Source organism: Vicia villosa, linkage group LG2 (assembly GCF_029867415.1).
Source record: "Vicia villosa cultivar HV-30 ecotype Madison, WI linkage group LG2, Vvil1.0, whole genome shotgun sequence".
NCBI lineage: Eukaryota > Viridiplantae > Streptophyta > Magnoliopsida > Fabales > Fabaceae > Vicia > Vicia villosa.
The window spans coordinates 156,983,831-157,006,006 of record NC_081181.1 but is presented as its reverse complement, the minus strand read 5'-3'; the positions used below and the strand labels follow the sequence as shown (position 1 = coordinate 157,006,006).

At 34.3% G+C, this 22,176-nt stretch overlaps 1 protein-coding gene and 1 long non-coding RNA gene across 3 annotated transcripts; one reads left to right on the top strand and one right to left on the bottom strand.

Moving 5' to 3' along the window:
* Positions 1-1,907: 1,907 nt before the first annotated feature.
* Positions 1,908-6,196, bottom strand: LOC131647178 (mitotic checkpoint protein BUB3.1-like). The gene is made up of 8 exons (XM_058917090.1): positions 5,882-6,196; positions 5,658-5,788; positions 5,492-5,574; positions 3,783-4,049; positions 3,397-3,472; positions 3,206-3,286; positions 2,392-2,571; positions 1,908-2,309 (listed from the first exon to the last, which is right to left on the bottom strand). The coding sequence occupies exons 1-8, from the start codon at positions 5,996-5,998 to the stop codon at positions 2,222-2,224; spliced, it is 1,023 nt and encodes a 340-aa protein (XP_058773073.1). The 5' UTR covers positions 5,999-6,196; the 3' UTR covers positions 1,908-2,221.
* Positions 6,197-13,396: 7,200 nt separating this feature from the next.
* On the top strand, positions 13,397-15,978 carry LOC131647176 (uncharacterized). 2 transcript variants are annotated; one of them, XR_009297754.1, is made up of 4 exons: positions 13,397-13,822; positions 14,035-14,108; positions 15,018-15,335; positions 15,547-15,978. It is a non-coding gene; the product is annotated as an uncharacterized LOC131647176 (long non-coding RNA). The 2 variants fall into 2 exon arrangements; XR_009297753.1 differs by having other exon boundaries at positions 14,035-15,335.
* Positions 15,979-22,176: the final 6,198 nt, after the last annotated feature.

The following is a 22,176-nucleotide window of genomic DNA, read 5'->3' as shown; positions in this document are numbered from 1 at the left end:
ATTTGTCAAGTGGGAAATTGAATAAAACACCACTTTATATGTATTCTTCATTCATTATCGTACCACTATTCTTCTTTAAAACCTACCAAAATTTATTTCCACACTCAATCAAGTTTTGTACTTTAAAATAAACTTCTATTTTTTCACATGAAAATGAGTAAAAAAAAATAGAATTTAAGGTAATATACATTTATTTTCTTCCTTTTTGCTTGCTAGAATTTGATTTTGCTATGAAAAAATAAACGTTGTCCAAAAGTGTAATTCCATATTATTGATGAATCACATTACCAAAGTGTATTTCCAAATTATTGTAATATTAAATTTGAATTTTTAACTTTTTCTTTTATTTTTTTATGATTGACTTTAGATATGGTGCTCCTTGACATTGTCCCAAAATCTATTGTGTCTATGGTGCTCTCTGGAAAAAAAACTCTAGTTTGATGATGATAGTATGATGAAGGATGACGAATCATATATATCTATCATCACCAAATAAGAAGTGATTCAAGAGAGATTTTTAAAATCATATGACAACATGATACTTCACATCAAAGAGAAATTGAGAAAGATTGGCTATAGATATGGATTTATGTGGTGGCACTTGCTTTGATGCATAAATAGATGTAGATGATGACACGTGTTTTAGTTTTATCTAACAATCTATTTAGGTGGTGATTCATTTTTGTATGTAATGTTAGATTGATATTGTCAAATATGTAATTTGGATACATTTTGATATATTTTAGAGTATATTCAATGGAAAAAAAAGGATATCCAATGACGATCATGAATCACGACAAGTCAGACTGGAAATTTTAAAAAAAACTTGTATAACATGACAGAACGTTATATTTTAATTGGATACAGTGTAAAACTTTTTTACACTGTCAGTGCATAATTATTAAACTTATATTCAATCTTAATTGTATAAATATTAGTTGTCCTATTTTTCCAATTTTGTTTTTCAAGTAAAAACACGGTCCCATAACAAGTTCTGTATGAATAATTGTTGTGAGAGTTGATTAGAAACTATATTTTCAGACTCACCCATTTTATTGAAAAAAAAAATACTAAGAGGGGTTAATTCGAAATTGTATTTCTATAGAAACCCCTTTTTATGTGATTTACTAAACATTAATTCAAAATTACATTAATCCATTTTATAACATTGAGTTTCTAAAGTACATATTGATTTAAAACTTGTTTAAATATATTATTAGCAAAATCACCACATAATGTGTCAATATTCGTATCTCATATTTGTCTACTTCAACAACAAGATGTCACTTCAACAACAAGATGTCACTTCTCATATTTGTTAATCTGAAATCCACACAAGAGAATCTGTTGCAATCCACATATCGAAAAATTGTAAAGTTCTATTATCATTCACCCTCGATTGACAACGAATGAAAGATATAGTTCAACAAGTTTGTGCTGAAGACGAATGCAAATTTAACAAGATGTGGAGCACAATTTACCGTTATGAAACAAAATGTCCGATCGAAGTGGGTGAGGTAGTTGCAAGAACGACCAAAGATGTAATGTTAGATTTACGCAAACGGCTATCTACTCAATGTTATTTATTTTTTATATTTTTTATATGTTATAACAATGATTGATGTTAATAAGCACATGCACCCAAAAGATCTAGGAGTTAAACAACACACGTCCAAATTGATATTGAGAGTCATACACATTCAAATTGATTATCTCAACATTATTGAGAGTCAATACAGCGATAGCTATAACAATTTAACAAATCTATTATTGTTCATTGAGTGTTATCAATTATGATAAATACAAAACAGAGTATAATAAAGTTGGAAATAATATAGATAGCATTTTTTTCTTGAATGAATAATAGATAGTATTATTATAAACATAAAACTGCACTTATTCTGATATCTTATTTTCCTAATGTAATAATACTTGAAATAAACCAGAGTAGTCTCGAAGAACAAGTTTTTAGTTAGAGCTGATACGATACTATGAGAAGCATAACAATAACAGCAATAGTCACCCCGGTCTTTACAACATTGCAACTATTTACAATGAAGGAAAACTCAGACAAATAAAACATAAATGCCAAAATGTTAACCAACACGTGTCTAGAAATTTGTTACCATGATGTTCACACGAAATATATGAACAAAGTACACAGTAAAAATATGCTAAAACAAATTCCTATTTTTCAAAATTACTATCAGAAACCAGTGAATCAAGCTGTAGGATTGGGAAAGGCTTTGGGTTTTGGCTTCACCTCAATCTCATTCACACTGCGAACATAGATAGCATCCTGTTCTTGTCTGCAAAAAGAAATAAACACAGGTTATAAGTTATAACCAGATAGAGTGTGTGTTTGGGGAAAATGGGAGGATAAATACTTACGGTTTGGGTCCCTCCTCGAATGTGTAACTTGATGCAACAGCCAGGAGACGGCCATCTCTGCTAAATGAGAGTGCAGCAATGCTAGTTGGATACTTTGAATACTGATACAGCCTCTTTTTGTTGTTTCCGTCCCATACATTAACAAAACCATCACAACCTCCTGTGGCGAATGTACCATATCTGCATGAAGATTTTCTCATCAGTGGTTCGACATAATATTAACAGAACTGTATGGGGCCGTTAGTCTGTTGTTACCGTTCGTAATAAATTAGTTAGAGACAGTTGGGTTGACAGCTGTAAATTAGTTATATTATTGTATATGCTGGCAACTTTTTCATATTTTAAATCAAACCCCATCTGGTTTCCGATTCGAGTGTAAAGTATAATATCACCAACGTCATCTTTGGTGCATTGAATGGTACAAATCATATAATCATACTGAATACTGATGAGAGAAACAAGTTAAACAAATAAGCAAGCATTTTCAAGATGCATCTCATTTCAAACACATCACTTGCATATGACATTCAAAGCATCCCCAGTCATTTTCTAGCTTTGATTATTACGGTACCGAGTTACACAATAATTGGTACAAGCTAAGAGATTTTTGTTTCGTGACTTAAGCCATTGATGTAATTACCAGTATTCATCATTTACACTCAGAATATAAAAAGCTGATATCAAGAGATTAGTTTATTTATTTAACCTACTAAAAGTAAAACCACCACCCGTTTTATACTTTAACCTTCTTTAGCATGCTTGTTAATTAAAGAGACAAGAAAATTTGCTAGAGAATGAACTTCAAAATACTTACATGGGATGGAATGCCATGGCATTTACAGGATAGACGATATCCCTTCCAGCTTCAGATTTTCTGTGACACTTGAAAGCATACCTGTATATAGTTTAGAAGCAAATGAGGTATTATAAAGACAATAAAAATGAAGTAGAAAATAACAGATTTGAAGTGGTAGAAATGATAAGCATTAAGTTAAAAATCAATACTTCTTTGCCTGGCTAGCTTCAGAGAGGTCAAAGAATTCCATTGCAACCCGCCCTTCAACAGAACTAAGTGCATATCCTGCATAAAGCCAAAAGTACGTGGAATATGAACATCAAGGCAAAGAAACACATCACAAAAATCAGTTCAATCACTAGAATCTATTACGCAACATGAAAAAGATATGAATTAATAGTATTCAAGAATTTACACATTAGTATCCTCTTCTAATCAATACCAGTACTCATACATAAACATAAATTAACGAATGGGGTATAAGCAAACGCAAACCCGCATTTGATAAAGACTGTTAATGAGATTTATGAAACAAAACAAAGTTCAAACCGAAACTTTAGCAAATTATTCCAGTTACACATACACTAAAGTTTACCTGTTCCATTTGGGTAGCTGCGTACACATCTGGTTTGATATTTCAATGAAGATTCCCTCCGTTGTTCAGGCAGAGACATGTTCCTCAAGTCATAAACATTAACATGTCTTCCAGCTGTTGCTACAACAAGCCGATGTCCAACAAGAGATAGAGAGTAAACACGCTCAGGCTGTGGATATGTCCCAACAAGAGTACGCTCCTGTCCGCCTGCACCTCTAGGGTCCCAACATTTTAGGGTTTTGTCCCAACTACCAGTGATCAATTGCCCTATAATGATGGATAAGTTAAAAGGAAGCTGATTGCAAATAATCAAACTTTGACCAAACAAGGGAAAGCCTTGTCCTTGTCATGGATAAGTTAAGAATGAATGATGACTCCTTTGAATGAAAATAACATTATTCAACAGAAATTTATGTTAATAGAGAATGATAATCAACATATAAAACCAGATAAGTTACTATTCTTGGTTTTAAATTTTATTCTCAAGGCACATTTTACGAAAAAGACACATCACAAACTGCATCTAGTACACTACATCTACAATCCTTACTTACCATTTCATATATCTGAGACATGTATTTTTGTAATTGCAATGTTTATGTCATGAAATGAACATATAGTTACTAGAAGTCAACCCATTGGAATTTTCACTGTAAGAACAAAATCTATCTATGCTAACCCCATGGTAATAGTTGACTAGTGACCTCAAGGAACAAAGTTCAATTTCCCTCCCAAAATGATTCTAAAATGATCATTGGTTGGTGTCACTTAAATTAATAATATTTCCCTCCTTCCCTATTTCTTTTAAAAGGATGAACGTATAGTAACTAGAAGCAAACACAATTGAGTTTTCATTACAAAAGTGAAATCAGTTTTTGCTACCTAGAAAGTAATACACAAACATGTTTACAAAAGGCATAATGTAGAAAGACAAGGGTAGCCCAAACCTATGCTTTCAATAGAACTGCCATAGCGGAATATTACAGAGGAGGTAGGATCGGGTGTGATGCTTTCGGCCTGCAGCCCGCTGTAAGCAATAGTGGTTACTGCGTCTGCTAATTGCAGCACCAAACCACTACTGCATCTGTTATATGGATTTTAGGGCAAAATTCTTCAAATACTTAATTTAGAAACCGTTGTCTTTTTTATATGGGTATATAAATGTCAGCTCAAACCATCTGAGGGATAATGTTCTGTAATTCATTCTGATATGTTCTTGGTCAATGGTCACACAATCAATAGTTTTATTGCTTTGTACTTTAGGCTATTTAATTATTAAGTATGATGATCTCTTTAATCTTGATTATTTTCTATTTTTTAGTATTTATGTTTACTTTGTAAATTGGTTTGTAGTCTTTGTAATAGTGGCTACCCCTCTCAGCTATAAAATCTAAGGAGATAGGTACTACTTGACGGTTTATGGGATTAACAACATGGCCTCAAACAAAGCTGCACGCGAGTGGATAATCAACTTGAGAGCCTAAAGCATTCTTTGATAGAATCGGAAAAACACATACTATCAAGTAAACTAATACAACACATATGTTCGTCTACACTAATGCGAGTGCAAACAAATCTGGATATGTTTTAAAACATCTAGATTAATTGCATAACTGAAATTGTTTCCGGAATTTCCATACTGGTTACATGTTCTAAATAAATGTATAATGCATAACAAAAAAAGAAGATTAAAAAGGATAAACTGAAACCTGCGGCATAAGAATACTCAACACAACGAACCGGAGCATCATGCTTTCCGAGAATATCCTCTTTCCCTGTGGCGAAAACGAGCCTGTAAAGAAATCCAAAAGAGGAAATGAGTGAAACTAAAAATGGATCTGACAATTAAAAACGTGAACGGAATAACGAACTGACCGTCTGACAGTGTTATCGGAGGAGGCACTAAATCCAGAAGAGTCATCATGGAAGCAACAGTCAAGAACGGGTCCGCCGTGGAGAAACTCTCCTCTAAGCACATTTGCGCTTGCGTCATACAAACGCACAGTCTACAACCAAATTCAAATTCAAATTCAAAATGAAATTCAAATGCGAAAGTGAAGAATGATTCGAAAAAGGAAGATGAAGACGAAGATGGTTACCTTGTCCCATGAGGAAACGAGAAGATGATCACTGTGATTAGAGAAACGAATGTTGGAGATTCCGTCTGAGGGAGGGTTGGTCAACTCTCGACCGGACACTACTGGTGTTGTGGCCATGGTTCTGCTAGCTAGGGTTTCCAAACGGAACTTTCTTTTTGAATTTCCTTTTATTTAATTTTGAATAAAGAGGTGAGGTAGTTCGTTTGTTTTTTTGTTATTTTTCTGTTTGGATTCGAAATTTCAAAATTCACGCGAGGGACGCTACAATTGAACTTGATGATGATGCATTCTTCGGTTTTTCATTCATTTTCTTGCTTTGCTAATTAATGTCATTTCAAATTCAAAATGAACACAACCCTCGAGGACCAACCCGGCCCGTTTTGGTGAAAAGTATAAAATTTTACTCTGTACCCCTACAACTATACCCATACCCCTACATGAAAAAAATTTGGACCGAAATACCCTTGTATAAATAATACATATTTTAAAAATATTTATTTTTTCCTCACATTTCAGAAAAAAATTTGAAACACCCAAAAATATATAAACCGGAACACTTTTCCAAAGTCTTCTGGTTTAGAAAAAAACATACCGGAACACTTGGAAAAAGAGTTCCGGTAGTTTTCAAGTTGCATACCGGAACACTTATTTAAAGTGTTCCGGTGGTTTTTTTTAAAAATAATTCTAGACTTTACGCAACAGTTTAAAACCGTTGCCTAAAATGAATGGAAAATAAGTAAAACCGTTGCCTAAAGTATAGTTTTTAAAAAGTGTAGCGTTAGGATTTAAAAATCACTTTAGGCAACATTTTCTCTCTATTGGCAAGTAGCATTAGGCAACACTTTATAACCGTGGTCTGAAGACCAGAATTTTTTTAAAAAAAATTAAACCACTGGAACACTTTAAATAAGTGTTCCGGAATGTAGCTACAACCACCATTTTAAACAACTACCGGAACTCTTTTTCTAAGTGTTCCGGTATGTTTTTTTTAAACCGGAAGACTTTGAAAAAGTGTTCCGGTTTATATATTTTTGGATGTTTTGATTTTTTTTTTAAATGTAAGAAAAAAGTGAAAATTTTTAAAATATATATTATTTATAAGAGGGTGTTTTGGTCCAAATTTTTTTCGTGTAGGGGTATTGGTATAATTGTAGGGGTATAAAGTAAAATTTTCTGAAAAGTAATAACTTAGTGAGGCTTATTTTTGGGGCCGATCTACTATACTCACTCACCTTTTCTTATTCGTACTCTCCGTTTTAAATATTTTACACTCAATAACTCAAACTACATCCTTTTTTTCATTGATGATCCAGTCAACTAAGGGTTTCACAAGCCATAATAAAAGACGGCTCAGGCTAGGGTGAGAGACCTGTTTAGGTCTCTCACCGTGAGAGACCTCATTTTTTATTTAATTTTTGGTCCAAAATCTATAAGAGCCATTGGATTTAATATCAAGTACACCATAGTATCATGCATCACACACACATAATCTATTTCAATTTAATATGACATATATACTGCTTTTTCATTAAAACAATGATATGTGTTTGCTACAGTAATAATATTAATGTCAATGACATATACTGCATTTTCATTAACAAAATATGTAATATTAAGGACATTTTAACGTGAAATTGAAAAACAATTTTTAAATGCTACATTAAAAATAATTGAAATTTAAAAATTAACATTTATTTTGAATAATATTAATATCACATATTTTTTTAATTTAAAAAATAATTTTCTAAAATTTAAAAAATAACATTTATTTATTTTTAAAATAATAATTATTTATTTTTACTTTCTCTTAATTATGCAGTTTGTTTTACAATAAAAAAATTAAAATTTTACGTAATTTATTAATTAAATTAAAAATGTCACTTTTTTTTAATTTTAAAAAAATGTTTTAAAAACAAATATTAGGGATGCACTGATGATGGTCAACTATGTGTGAACCGTGTCAGACAGCCGACTGATGATGTTCGATTATGTGTGAACTACATCAGAGATACACTGATGATGGTCAACTATTTGTGAACCATGTCAGATAGTCGACTGATGATGTCCGACTATGTGTGAACCATGTTAGGGATGCATTCATGATGATTTAACTATGTGTGAACCATGTCAGGCAGTCAACTGATTATGTCCAACTATGTGTGAACCATGTCAGACAGTCGACTGATGATGTCCGACTATGTGTGAACCATGTTAGGGATGCATTGATGATGGTTTAACTATGTGTTAACCATGTCAGGCAGTCAACTGATTATGCCCAACTATGTGTGAACCATGTCAGACAGTCAACTAATGATGTCCAACTATGTGTGAACAATATCAGGGATGCTTTAATGATGGTCGACTATGTGTGAATCATGTCAGACAGTCAACTGAAGATGTCCGACTATGGGTGAACCATGTCAAGGATGCACTGGTGATGGTCAACTATGTGCGAACCAAGTCAGGGATGCACTGATGATGGTCAACTAAGTGTGAACCATGTTAGACAGTCATCTAATTTTGTCCAACTATGTGTGAACCATGTCAGACAGTCAACTGATGATGTCAAACTACGTGTGAACAATGTCAGACAGTCAACTGATGATGTTCTACTATGTGTGAACAATGTCAGGGATGTTTTAATGATGGTCGATTATGTGTGAACCATGTCAAATTGTCAATTGATGATGTCCGACTATGTGTGAACCATGTCAATAATGCACTGATGATGGTCAACTATGTGTGAACCATGTCAGGAATGCACTGATGACGGTCAACTATGTGTGAACTATTTCATACAGTTAATTGATGATGCTCGACTATGAGTGAACCATGTCATGGATGCACTGATGATGGTCAACTATGTGTGAATCATGTCAGGGATGCACTGATGATAGTAAACTATATGTGAACCATGTCAAATTTTCAACAGATGATGTCCGACTATGTGTGAACCATTTCAGGGATGCATTAAACATCATCAGACTATGTGTGAACCATGTCAGATACGCACTGACGATGTGCGACTACGTGTGAACCATGTCAGGGATGCATTGTAGATGGTCAACTATGTGCGAACCATGTTAGATAATCCACTGACGATGGTCGACTATGTTGAACCATGTCAAGGATGCATTGATGATGGTCGACTATATGTGAACAATGTCAGGGATACGTTAAATATGGTCAACTATGTGTGAAGCATGGAAGATAGTCGATAGATGATTGTCAACTATGTGTGAACCATGTTAGGGATGCATTCAAGATGGTCGACTATGTGTTAACCTTAGAAGATATTCAACTAATGATGGTCAAATATGTGTGATATATGGCAGGGATACATTGAAGATGGCCAACTATGTGTGAACCATGAAAGACAGTCAGGTGATGATAGTCGACTATGTTTAAACTATGTCAAGGATACATTGAAGATGGTCGACTATGTGTTAACCTTGGAAGATAGTCAACTAATGATGGTCAACTATGTGTGTACCATGTCAGGTATGCATTGAAGATGTTCAACTATGTGTTAACCTTGGAAGGATAATCAATTGATGATGGTCAACTATGTTTGAACTATTTCAAGGATGCATTGAAGATGGTCGATTATGTGTTAACCTTAGAAGATAGTCAACGGATGATGGTAACTTATGTGTGAATCATGTCAGGGATGCATTGAAGATGTCCGACTATGTGTTAACCTTGAAATATAATCAATTGATGATGGTCAACTATGTGTGATCCATGTCAGGGATAAATTGAATATGGTCGACTATGTGTGAAACATGTTAGGGATCCACTGAACATGGTCAACTATGTGTGAACCATGTCAGACAGTTAACTGATGATGTCCGACTATGTGTGAACCATGTCATGGATGCATTGAAGAGGGTCGGCTACGTGTGAACCATGTTAGGCTGACAACTGCTGATGTTCGACTAAGTGTGATCCATATCAGGAATGAATCAATTGATGATGGTCAACTATGTTTGATCCATATCAGGAATGAATTTAAGATAGTTGACTATTTGTGAACTATGTCAAAGATCCATAGGATGATAGTCAACTATGTGTAAACCATGTAAGAGATGAATAAAATGAGGATAAACTATGTGTGAATCATGTTAGAGATGCATATGATGATGGTTAACTATGTGTGAACTATGTCAAGGATGCATTGAAGAAAATCAAATGTGTGTGAACCATGTTAGGGAGTTAACTAACGATGTTCGACTATGTGTGAACCATGTCAGAGATACACTGATGATGGTCAACTATATGTGAACCATGTCAGGGAGTCAACCGATGACGGTCGACTGTGTGTGAATAATGTGAGACAGTCAACCGATGATGGTTAACTATGTGTGAACCACGAAAAATAGACAACTGATGATGGTCAACTATGTGTGATACATGTCAGGGATGCATTGAAGATGGTCAACTATGTGTGAACCATGAAAGATAGTTAACTGATGATAGTCGACTATGTTTGAACTATGTCAAGGATGCACTGGTGATGGTTGATTATGTGTGAACCATGTCCGGGATGCACTGATGATGGTCGACTATGTGTGAACAATGTCAGAGATGAACTGATGATGGTCGACTATGTGTGAACCATGTCAGGGATGCAGTGATTATGGTCGACTATGTGTGAACCATGTCAGTGATGCACTGATGATGGTCGACTATGTGTGAACCATGTTAGGGAGTCAACTGATGATGGTCAACTATAGTAACCATAATAATAATAAGAATAATAATAATTACCAAAATAATTGTAATAATAGTAATAATGATAACAACACATAGTTATAATAACCATAATAATGTGTTAACCATGACAGTGATTCAACTGATGATGTCAAACTATGTGTGAACCATGTCAGGGATGCACTGATGATGGTAAACTATGTGTGGAACATGTCAGAGATTCAACTGATGATGGTAAACTACGTGACTACCATGTCAGGGATTCAACTGATGATGTCGAACTATGTGTCTACCATGTCAGGGATTCAACTGATGATGTCGAACTATGTGTGAAGTATGTCAGGGATTCAACTGATGATGGTAAACTATGTGCGGAACATGCCAGGGATTCAACTGATGATGGTAAACTATGTGTCTACCATGTCAGGTATTCAACTGATGATGGTAAACTATGTGTCTACCATGTCAGTGATTCAACTGATGATGGTAACCTAGTAATTCATGTCAGGGATTCAACTGATGATGGTAAACTATGTGTCTACCATGTCAAGGATTCAACTGATGATGGTAAACTATGTGTGGAACATGTCAGGGATTCAACTGATGATGGTAAACTATGTGTCTACCATGTCAGGGATTCAACTGATGATGGTAAACTATGTGTCTACCATGTCAGGGATTCAACTGATGATGGTAAACTATGTGTCTACCATGTCAGCGATTCAACTGATGATGGTAAACTATGTGTCTACCATGTCAGTGATTCAACTGATGATGGTAAACTAGTGATCCATGTCAGGGATTCAACTGATGATGGTACCATGTCAAGGATTCAACTGATGATGGTAAACTATGTGTGGAACATGTCAGGGATTCAACTGATGATGGTAAACTATGTGTCTACCATGTCAGGGATTCAACTGATGATGGTAAACTATGTGTCTACCATGTCAGGGATTCAACTGATGATGGTAAACTATGTGTCTACCATGTCAGCGATTCAACTGATGGTGGTAAACTATGTGTGGAACATGTCAGGGATTCAACTGATGATGGTAAACTATGTGTGGAACATGTCAGGGATTCAACTGATGATGGTAAACTATGTGTGGAACATGTCAGGGATTCAACTAATGATGGTAAACTATGTGTCTACCATGTCAGGGATTCAACTGATGATGTTGAACTATGTGTGGAACATGTCAGGGATTCAACTGATGATGGTAAACTATGTGTCTACCATGTCAGGGATTCAACTGATGATGGTAAACTATGTGTGGAACATGTCAGGGATTCAACTGATGATGGTAAACTATGTGTCTACCATGTCAGCGATTCAACTGATGATGGTAAACTGTGTGTGGAACATGTCAGGGATTCAACTGATGATGGTAAACTATGTGTGGAACATGTCAGGGATTCAACTGATGATAGTAAACTATGTGTGGAACATGTCAGGGATTCAACTAATGATGGTAAACTATGTGTCTACCATGTCAGGGATTCAACTGATGATGTTGAACTATGTGTGGAACATGTCAGGGATTCAACTGATGATGGTAAACTATGCGTGGAAGATGTCAGGGATTCAACTGATGATGGTAAACTATGTGTCTACCATGTTAGGGATTCAACTGATGATGATAAACTATGTGTGGAACATGTCAGGGATTCAACTGATGATGGTAAACTATGTGTCTACCATGTCAGGGATTCAACTGATGATGTCGAACTATGTGTGGAACATGTCATGGATTTAACTGATGATGGTAAACTATGTGTCTACCATGTCATGGATTCAACTGATGATGGTAAACTATGTGTGGAACATGTCAGGGATTCAACTGATGATGGTGAACTATGTGTGGAACATGTCAAGGATTCAACTGATGATGGTAAACTATGTGTGGAACATGTCAGACAGTCAACTGATGATGTCATACTATGTGTGAACCATGTTCGTGATGCACTTATGATGGTCAACTATGTGTGAACCATGTCAAACAATTGACTGCTGATGTCCGACTATGTGTGAACCATGTCAGGCATCCAACAAATGATGGTCAACTATGTGTAAACCATGTGACAGATGAACTATGTTAGAGATTTGGTGAAGATAATCAACTATGTGTGAACTATGTCAAAGATGCATTGAAGATGGTTAACTATGTGTGAACTGTGTCATAGATCCATAGGACGATGGTAAACTATGTGTGAACTACATAGTTTACACATTGTTGACCATCTTATATGCATCTCCTACATAGTTTACACATAATTGACTATATCTTCTTAGCATCTCTTCCACAGTTTTTTAATAGTTGATCATCTTTTAATACGAGGAACTCTCGAAAGTATTCAGATACCTTAGACTAAGATGAGAACTCTTATGAGAATTCAGATGCCACAAACTAAGGTGAGGAACTTCTATGAATATTCAAACACCACACACTAAGAAGAGGAACTCATATGAGTATTTAGATACTAAAGACTAAGATTATGAACTCCTGAGAATATTCAGAGCTTACATACTAAGATGACGAACTCCTATGAGTATTCAGATACCACATAATACAATGAGGACATGGATCTAATTTCATTATTTTTTAACTCAACTTTTAATAATAAATTCTCATTTATTATATTTATTTTTTAGAACCTTTATTAGTAAATTCCCTTTTATTATTCTATTTTTTATTCAAACTTTTATTTTTGTAAATATACTTTGAGCACATTTCATCAAGAACAAATTTGGAAAATTTTCTTTCCCTCGTAAATCATTTCGTTTCCCTCCCAATTCATTTTCTGTGAAATTCTCCCGCTTCCTACAAGTTCAACAATTCATCTACCTTGTTCTTAAAAAACCGTCAAGTTCAATGATTCCTTTTCTTTGTTTACCCGCATCTGCGATTAAGGGTTTTCACCCTTCTACTTTACTCTTTCTGCGATTAAGGGTTTTCACCCTTCTACTTTACTCTTTCTGCGATTCACCTGCGACTCCGATTCACCTTGGTATGCATTCACCACAGATATCCATTTAGTCTTCGCGAAGGTGTCCCAACAGCTGTTTCTCATGGACTACGGCTTAACATTTTTAGCAATTGGAGAGTTCCTCCACCTGGAAGACAAAGAGAATTCAGTCTTACGTTCTAGTTCCCAGTGAAGGAAACATCCATTTCATATGAGACTCTAATAAAGTGGACTAAGGGTTTCAGTATTGATGATATGGTAATTCTTTTTACCCGGATAGTTCTTTCTTATGGTCATATATCTTGATTATTTTGTGACTCTTATTGTCATATATCATGGTGTCAACCTCATAATAACTGTTTAAATCACAAATAAACTCTGTTCAAAGAAAGAATTTTCGTCTACTAGTTTTCTCTTTGTTTTTAGATATTCCCTCATTGATTAGTTGCTCCCTTATGGCTTTCTTGTAGGTTGGTGAGATGTGATGGGAGAACTAACCAATTCCTTGGAAAAAATCGGCCTGGATATGGGGGCTGCTGCTCTAGTAAGTCTCACTCTCAAACTTCAATATGTTGCTTGCAAATACCAAAACTCCAAGTGTAATTGTGACTGTTGTGAAATTATGGTGATCTCTCAAACTTCAATATTGAAGATACAAATCTACTATTGTGGTTGTGGACCACAATAATTTAAAACACTTAATAGTCATGTGAGGTCATAGTTGTACATAGCACTTGATTTTGTCACATTTTGGCATTTTGTATAAACTGCCATTGACCTTTTGTTCATGTTCTGTTTCTTATGTGATGTCTTCTGTTGGCACTGCAGTTTATTTGAGCTATTTAGAGGTATTATTTTTGTAATTTATCATATTTATTGGTTGTCAATTGCCACTTTTTTCTTTCTAATCAGGTATCAAATTTGCAGAAATTAGTTTCAATACTACTAAAGTTAAGGCTTGGAATGTTGGCGCTACCATAAGTGATCTCAAGCTGTTTAACAACTATAGTAAACAGTATATATAGCTATGCAGTGGTTGAAAAAATATAGAAAGTATGATGTGAAGAAGACAAACAGAATTCTCTCAACAGTCAGGACAACCATACTTTATGCCAATTGGTTACTTAATTGATTGAATAGGAGAATCACAAAGTAATAGAACACGCTGAGGATTGAGATACGAAAAGGAAAAAGAGAGAAAACTCCAATTACATAAAATTGGTGTTTTGCATTTGGATATTCTCTGTTCCAACGTAACTTGCAATTGGAAGTTTTGTATTTATTGATGATAGTATGATAGCAGGATTTATAATAGTGATTTAGTATATCTGTTCAACATTGCAATGGGTGCTTTCATGAGTTTGCTTCATGATACTTCAAAAAATGGTCTATATTCTTTATCCTTTTATTGATTCAATATACTGGTTATGATTGATATTTTTGTGTGAATTAGATATCATAACAAGGACATCATGGACCTGAAGTTGTCTTCTGATGGTGCATACTCATGTGTCGACGGGATTCACAAATCTGTTTCCACAAACTACAAAATCCGTCCCTCTGATACTCTCTCCACCATTGCTGGCTCTGTTTACGGTGTATGGTGTATATAAACTGCCTTTTGATTGCTGACTATTGTTATTCATTTTACAACACGTGCTTCAAATTTTCTGAAATATGCTTCTGATTTTGGCTTGCTTGTCCCTAATGGAAGTTATGCCATTACAGTAGGCCATTGTGAGCAATGTAGCTGTGGACCCTGAAACTTAAAGTAATTACTAAGCATCTTTTCTTTTTTCTGTTTGCAATTCATACCTTGCTCTTCTTGTAGATAAATTTAGATACTTTTGTAGGATCGTTTGGTTTGTGGCAAAAGCTTGAAAATGTAGGCGAAGTGCTAAATATATTTTAAAATGATGCTAAATATATGTATTTTCTGAGACGCGCTTGAAGTGCTAAATATATTTTAAATGATGCTGCAGGGACACAGGAATTTCCTCCTCTTATCGCCCTGCCTACAATTGTTGCAAGAGAATCACTATTTGCTCCAGCACCGTCGCTATCATCGTTGTTCAATGGAACTGATGGGAAATCACCCAAACCCTCTGTGGTGCCTTCAAACGGATTTACCCCGTCCCTGGCTAATGGCCCTGTTAGTGGAATATCTTCTGGTGCTTCTGCCGCATGCCCATTGGTGAAACCATTACCCACTTTGACTGTTCCGCTTGTGTTATTACTTGTCAAGTTGATGATCCCTATAGCATTGTAATCTTCTCAATTTTGTGGTGGGTTTAATTTCATTATGTCTTTGCCACAAGAGCTCCTATCTATTGTAGTTTATAGTATTCATTTGTACTTTTTAATTGATTATGAATCTGGAAAACTATTGAATTATGGGTTTAATCTTATGTTTAGCCTTTTGTTACTTGGTGTTGGTGCTTTACTGATCGAATTTACTTTCATCTACGGTTGCGGTGAACTGAAGAATTTAACCTCCAGGAATGCAAAAAATTGATACAAGAGTTTTGACATGCATATTTCTGTGAAATTATTGACAATTTCTTCATGAAAAGAACTTTTAGTTTTATGTTTTCCTACCTTAGGCCTGACATGAAATGGTACAAATAGAAAGACTTAGGGTTAACTTTGTTTTTAATGGATTAAATTTGATGATTTTTAGCTCCATATTTTCATTTTTCATAAATGTGTCGCAGCACAAACAAGGGACTTTTTGCTATACACATGCACAAATATATGAATCGAGTAGTATATGCAAACACATCACACTTTTATACTAGTCTGTAATGTAATCATCTTAGCATTTTTCCTTAATCATTTATAAATGAAATCCTTAATCATTTATAAATGAAATTTTGTAGGTCTAATGTATTTGTATTGATTAGTAATCATTGATACACTCCTCAGAAAGAATAAAAGAAAAGGAAAATGTTGAAATCTTTTTTTGAATACAAAACTTTCACTACTTGTAGATTCAATTATTGTAAACAAGACCTTTGTTTATAAAAATCTTTAATCCAAGCTACAACATTATACACCCAACTAGTCATTCCTATGTAGTATAGGACTTGGACATGAAGAACATAAAGTATGATATTGCACAAAACCTCACTGAAATCAATATTTCTCAAGATTTCTATTCTATAATGTAGTAAATGTTGATTTCACTTCCTTTGCAAACAAAGTTGTATGAAATTTACATCCTGTTGAGAAATTCATCCCTTGAGTTTGGCTAATCTGCATGAATGTGACTGTGTTGATGAACTTTCCCCCGAAACTATCCCATAATCATCGGTGTAGTATTCCAATCCGCTAACTGTATGAAGAATAGTTGTAGCAGGTATTGGGACAACAATGGGTTCACTCATAATATCTTGCCTCCACATTTGAATCGTCAAAACAGCAACCCTAACAATAACTTCGACAGAAAATATATTATTATCTATGTCCATCGAGTCCATCGAGTCCTTGTCCTAAAATCTGAGTTATCTTCCGAGTTGAAGAACTCATCTCCACAAACACTGCTATTCTTTTGGCTATCCGTAGAGTGCTGTAAATAATCAGATCTCCTTCTAATGACAACGATTCATCCTCATCAAATTCTGGGACTAAAAGTTCAACTCTAGCTTGAGATATCATATTCAACAAAAGAATTTCTCTTTCTCTCCCACGCAAAGGTGGTGCGACTGCCGAAACACCAAATTCATCGTCCATATTGTCACCAATATGATCCTCCTCAGAACCTATAAAACTATCGACATATATCGTAGTTATAGCATTTGATATCAACTTTGCATTTTCCATCAACTTAAGTCTCGAAACTCCCATTGAGTCCTACTCATAGAATCCCCAACAAAAACAACCCTTTTTCTCCTTAACATCTCCAAAATAGCACCAACATCAAGAGAGCTTCCTGGAAAAAGATATAAATAACTAAATCAACAAAGTATCAACCAAATGGGTTACAACCACAAAATAAGAATGCTAAAAAATTCACTTACATGATAAACTCGCATTACTCCATGTCCATCAACATCACCGCCATCCATCTTCGAATCGAGCTTCGAAAAATGAATTGGAAAGATATCAAAAGCTAAACAACCCTAAATGATAAGCTAAAAAAATAAAAATGGAAAATGAGGAATTGGTAAGAAAAGAAAAGGAATGAAGAACCAGGGAAGATTGTTTTGAGAAATTGAGAAGATTGTCAAAGAGAAATTGAGAGGATTGTCGATAATTACTCTCGCATATACAAAGGAAACTAGGCATATACGAAAGAAACTGGGGAAGATGAAACAAAAATTAATAATTGTGATAAATATTAATAAGTGATTTATTTGGATTCAGATTTTTTTTCCAGAGATCACCGTAAGGAAGAAGATTAAAGAAGAAGGAGAAGAAAGGAGGAAGAAATTAAAAGGGAAAATAATAAATGAATTAAATAATAAATAAATGAAATAAATGATAAATGAAATAAATGAGAAGAAATTGATAAATATTAATGATTGATTTATTAGATGTGGAGAGATTCAGGATAATAATGGTGCATCTTATATCCAATGGCTGTGACTGACTTAAAACCAAAAAAAAAAAGAAAAAAAAGTCTCTCACATGAGAGACCTATGATGGCCGCGCAGCATAGACGACGCCATAGAAGACAATAGACTTGTGTCCAAACTAAAACAATCACTACTATTTCAATGCAAATATTTTCTTTACCCACTAGTATTATTCTCTATAGTCTCTCTCATTTGAAGTATTATTACCTTTTAGAAACTAAGTATAGTTTACAAATTTTTATTTCTTATATAATATTGTTAAAAATAATTACAAAACTTCAATAATGTTTTAAATTTCTTTTCTATTTTTATATATTTGTGAGAAATTCCCAAAAACAATTTTTTAAATTTAACTTTTAAGTATAAATATTTAATATTTTGAAACTAAAAAATATTAAAAAATTATAAATTTTAAGTTGAAAGGATGTAAGCTTAATCTAAAAGAGAAGCAATAAAAGTATAATAAAACATAAATAAGTAAAAGTAAAAATCTATGTTTACGAAATTGTTTTTATCCTAGACCAAGTATTATGTAATCAGTTTTTTCTCGTAGATCATTTATATAAAAAGTTATTTGGGAATCGCTAACCTCATCCTATATGTTGGAAAAATATCCTCTAAAAATTGGAGATGCATCTCCAGATGCATCATATGTATTTTTCAAACGTAGTCAAATTCAGTAGCACCCCAATGTTTTTTAAAATTTGTTGCGGAGATGCATGTCCATAACAATTCAATGTACACCACATACATTCCCCACTAAAACGTCTTATGTTGACAATATTTGATTCGGAGATGCATCTTTGTGATCATACTAAACAAATTCTAGAGACGCATCTCCGTAACCACACTAGATAGCATTTTTTGTATTTGATTTATAGATGATTTGATGACTTTTGATGATATATGACATTTTGTATAATTTAAACCAGACACTTTTGGAATAGTATGAAATGACAGACATATATATATATATATATATATATATATATATATATATATATATATATATATATATATATATATATATATATATATATATATAAAAGTTAATAAATTCATAGTACACAATAAAGTCAAAATCCATAATACATAATACTCCAATATAACAAAATAGTGCTTGTAATACAAAAACTATAAACTATTGCGTATGACCGACTGTGATCCCTTATTTCTACATTGCCTCATGTACTGCATTGCCTCCCCCATCATGGCATCAATAACGTCCCTCACTGCAAAGCCATCCAGAAATAGTCTGATGTTTATACCCACATGCCCAATCTGGAAGATACGACGACATATAGGCAGGACATCAACAACATGATCAACAATAGCCTGCTCCTCCTCTAGTATCTCCTAATGAGCTGGCCTAGGTAGATCACCCAAGACATCTGGTGCCATATAAAGATGTGACACCCTAAAGTACATTAGAATATAGTCGTATACAACACTCATGACACTTGAAGATTGGGTATTCGTGTTTCATTTGGTACCATATGAAAAATATAATCATGAAATATGGTATCCATATCTCGGCGTCTCATAACCGAAGGAGCAGACTATGAAGGGTCTTTGGAAACAAGTTGCATGTAGTCGAACTACCTCATGACGCGCTCAGGCATATGGGGATACATTAAACGGGAACCGCAAGCCCACCAACTAGAGTAGAAGGCAATTCCATCCAAGGTATGTGTCTCAAGGTGAAGGACATACGCGTTGAATTGTGTATCCTCTACTACCAGAGTGGGGTGAATGCCATAACATGTGGCATATGTAGAAGGCACGAAACATCTTCTAGTGTGATAGAAATATCAACATGTGAGAGATGAAATGACAAAGTCTTCGAATGTAATCTCTCTACAAACGCAGACAACATACTATGGTTAACCGTAGCATAACAGGTCTTGCTCAAATTTCTTATCCCGTATTACTGCAATGCATCCATAAAGCATTGATGATTAGGCACCTGTAGATTCGTATTCTTCCGGTAATGGTTAATGAATTTTAAAGCATCACAATCATGAAACAAAAATAAATCATCGTTAGACATGTATTTTCAAAGTAAGATGAAGAATAGATCTTTTTCATTTTATTTTCATAGTTTACATCTGATCGGTCACCAATTCTACATACTTTCCGTTAATTATTTGATGAAAAACCTCTCATTTTGGTAACACTTTAGTTTAGTTTTTATCGTTTTAACTTAGTTATTTCGTTTTTGCAAATTCGTACTTGTTTGATTTTTATTTATAATTAGATGCTTTTGATACATTGGTTTGGTAGTTGTTTGTGATTTCAGATGCAATTGAGGCGCAACAAAAGAAGTCGACGGAAAAATTCCATATAGCCGTGGTTTTCCAAGTCATCCCGTGTCAAGAAGAGATGAAAAAATGAAGAAAAAGAAGAAAAAATAAATGACACGGGCGCCCAATTGACACGGCCGTGTCAATGTTGCTGATGGAAAAATGGAAACAAAAAGAATGGACAGAAGCTGACACGGGCACCCGTGTTAATTGACACGCCCGTGTCAATCTGGCTGGGCAAAAAGAGATGAAAGGGCGTGTGAGGCAGAAGCTGACACGGGCGCCCGTGTCAATTGACACGGCCGTGTCACCAGTTCCGGACAGATTTTCAGCTTTTGCAGTTTTTGCAATTTTTGATTCATTAAGGGCGTTTTTGACATTCTGCATCACAAAAGAACAACCTAACACTATTTAGACCTAGTTTTTGGAAAGCATTAGGATTATCTTGGATCATATTGGAGATTTCTACGAAGGAGAGAAGAGCAATCAAGGGTTTGGAAAAGGGAGATCTTCAAGAGCGGAAGCAATTGAAGATTGAAGCAATCCTCATCTCTTGTAATGTTTACAATTACCTTTGTTAATTTCTTAATTACTATGAGTATCTAAATATATTTATGTTAAGGGGATGTCCCTGAATCGCTTTTATGTAATGAATTGAGTACCGTTGTTTTACGAATTTGAAGTTTCTATGAATTTAGTTTATTTTCAAAGTATCTCATGCTTCATTTTATTGGAAAATATTATGTTGATTTACGGTTAAGGTTAGGTCGGAAAAACCACCTTAACGCTTTTTGAATAATAACACTACCGGTAAACCGCTTAGGAATAAGGATTTGACGGTATTGATCATCTATTCTTGGTTTTTTTACAAGGTTCTTGGTGCAACAATTTAATTGTTAAGGAATTGAAACTGAATTTTAGTGCCAAATAGATTTTACGCTAAGGAATTAGGGAAAATTAACATTGAGAATTGATACTAAATCATATAGACAACTCTTTCGTAAGATAGCGGTTACGTGAATTACAAGGCGGTTCATACATCTACCTTAGCATATCTTCTCATATTTGTACCAAGTCAACTTTTATTTATTATTACTTTTAAAGATAGTCTTTTTAACTAAATCAAACCAACAAAACCCACACCTGATGATCTTTTATTCACTTGAATTATAATTCTCACTTATATCGCCACAGCAGTCCTCGAGATCGATACTTGGATAATCTCCACTTTAATAACTACATCGGTAGAAAGTAGTACACTTGCTATTTTCCGATCAACATCTCCGTCCCAAACATGTATGGCATTATGGTCCGGGTATAGAGCCAACAGTGATAAGTCGGACAGGCCTCCTCCTAATACTTGTAGGGGCTCGGGTGCCTTCTGCGAGGCCTCAGGTGCCTTATGCGGGGCCTTTATGGTATGGAGATATCTATACAATCTAGATGTTTCAATGCATATATTTTCTTTAACTACTAGCATTACCTTTTCTTATCAACATACATTAAAAGTAATTACAAAACTTCAATAATACTTTGATTTTTTTTCTATTTTTATATATATGAAAAAAAAAACTAAAAATTATAAGTTATAAATGGGAAGAATATAGACTTAATTATGTAAAGAAAGAGTAAAAGTGAAATAAACAATAAATAAGTAAAACTAAAAATTTGTTTACGAAACATCTCTACTCTTGATAGAGTGTTATTTAAGCGATTTTTTTTTTCAAAAATA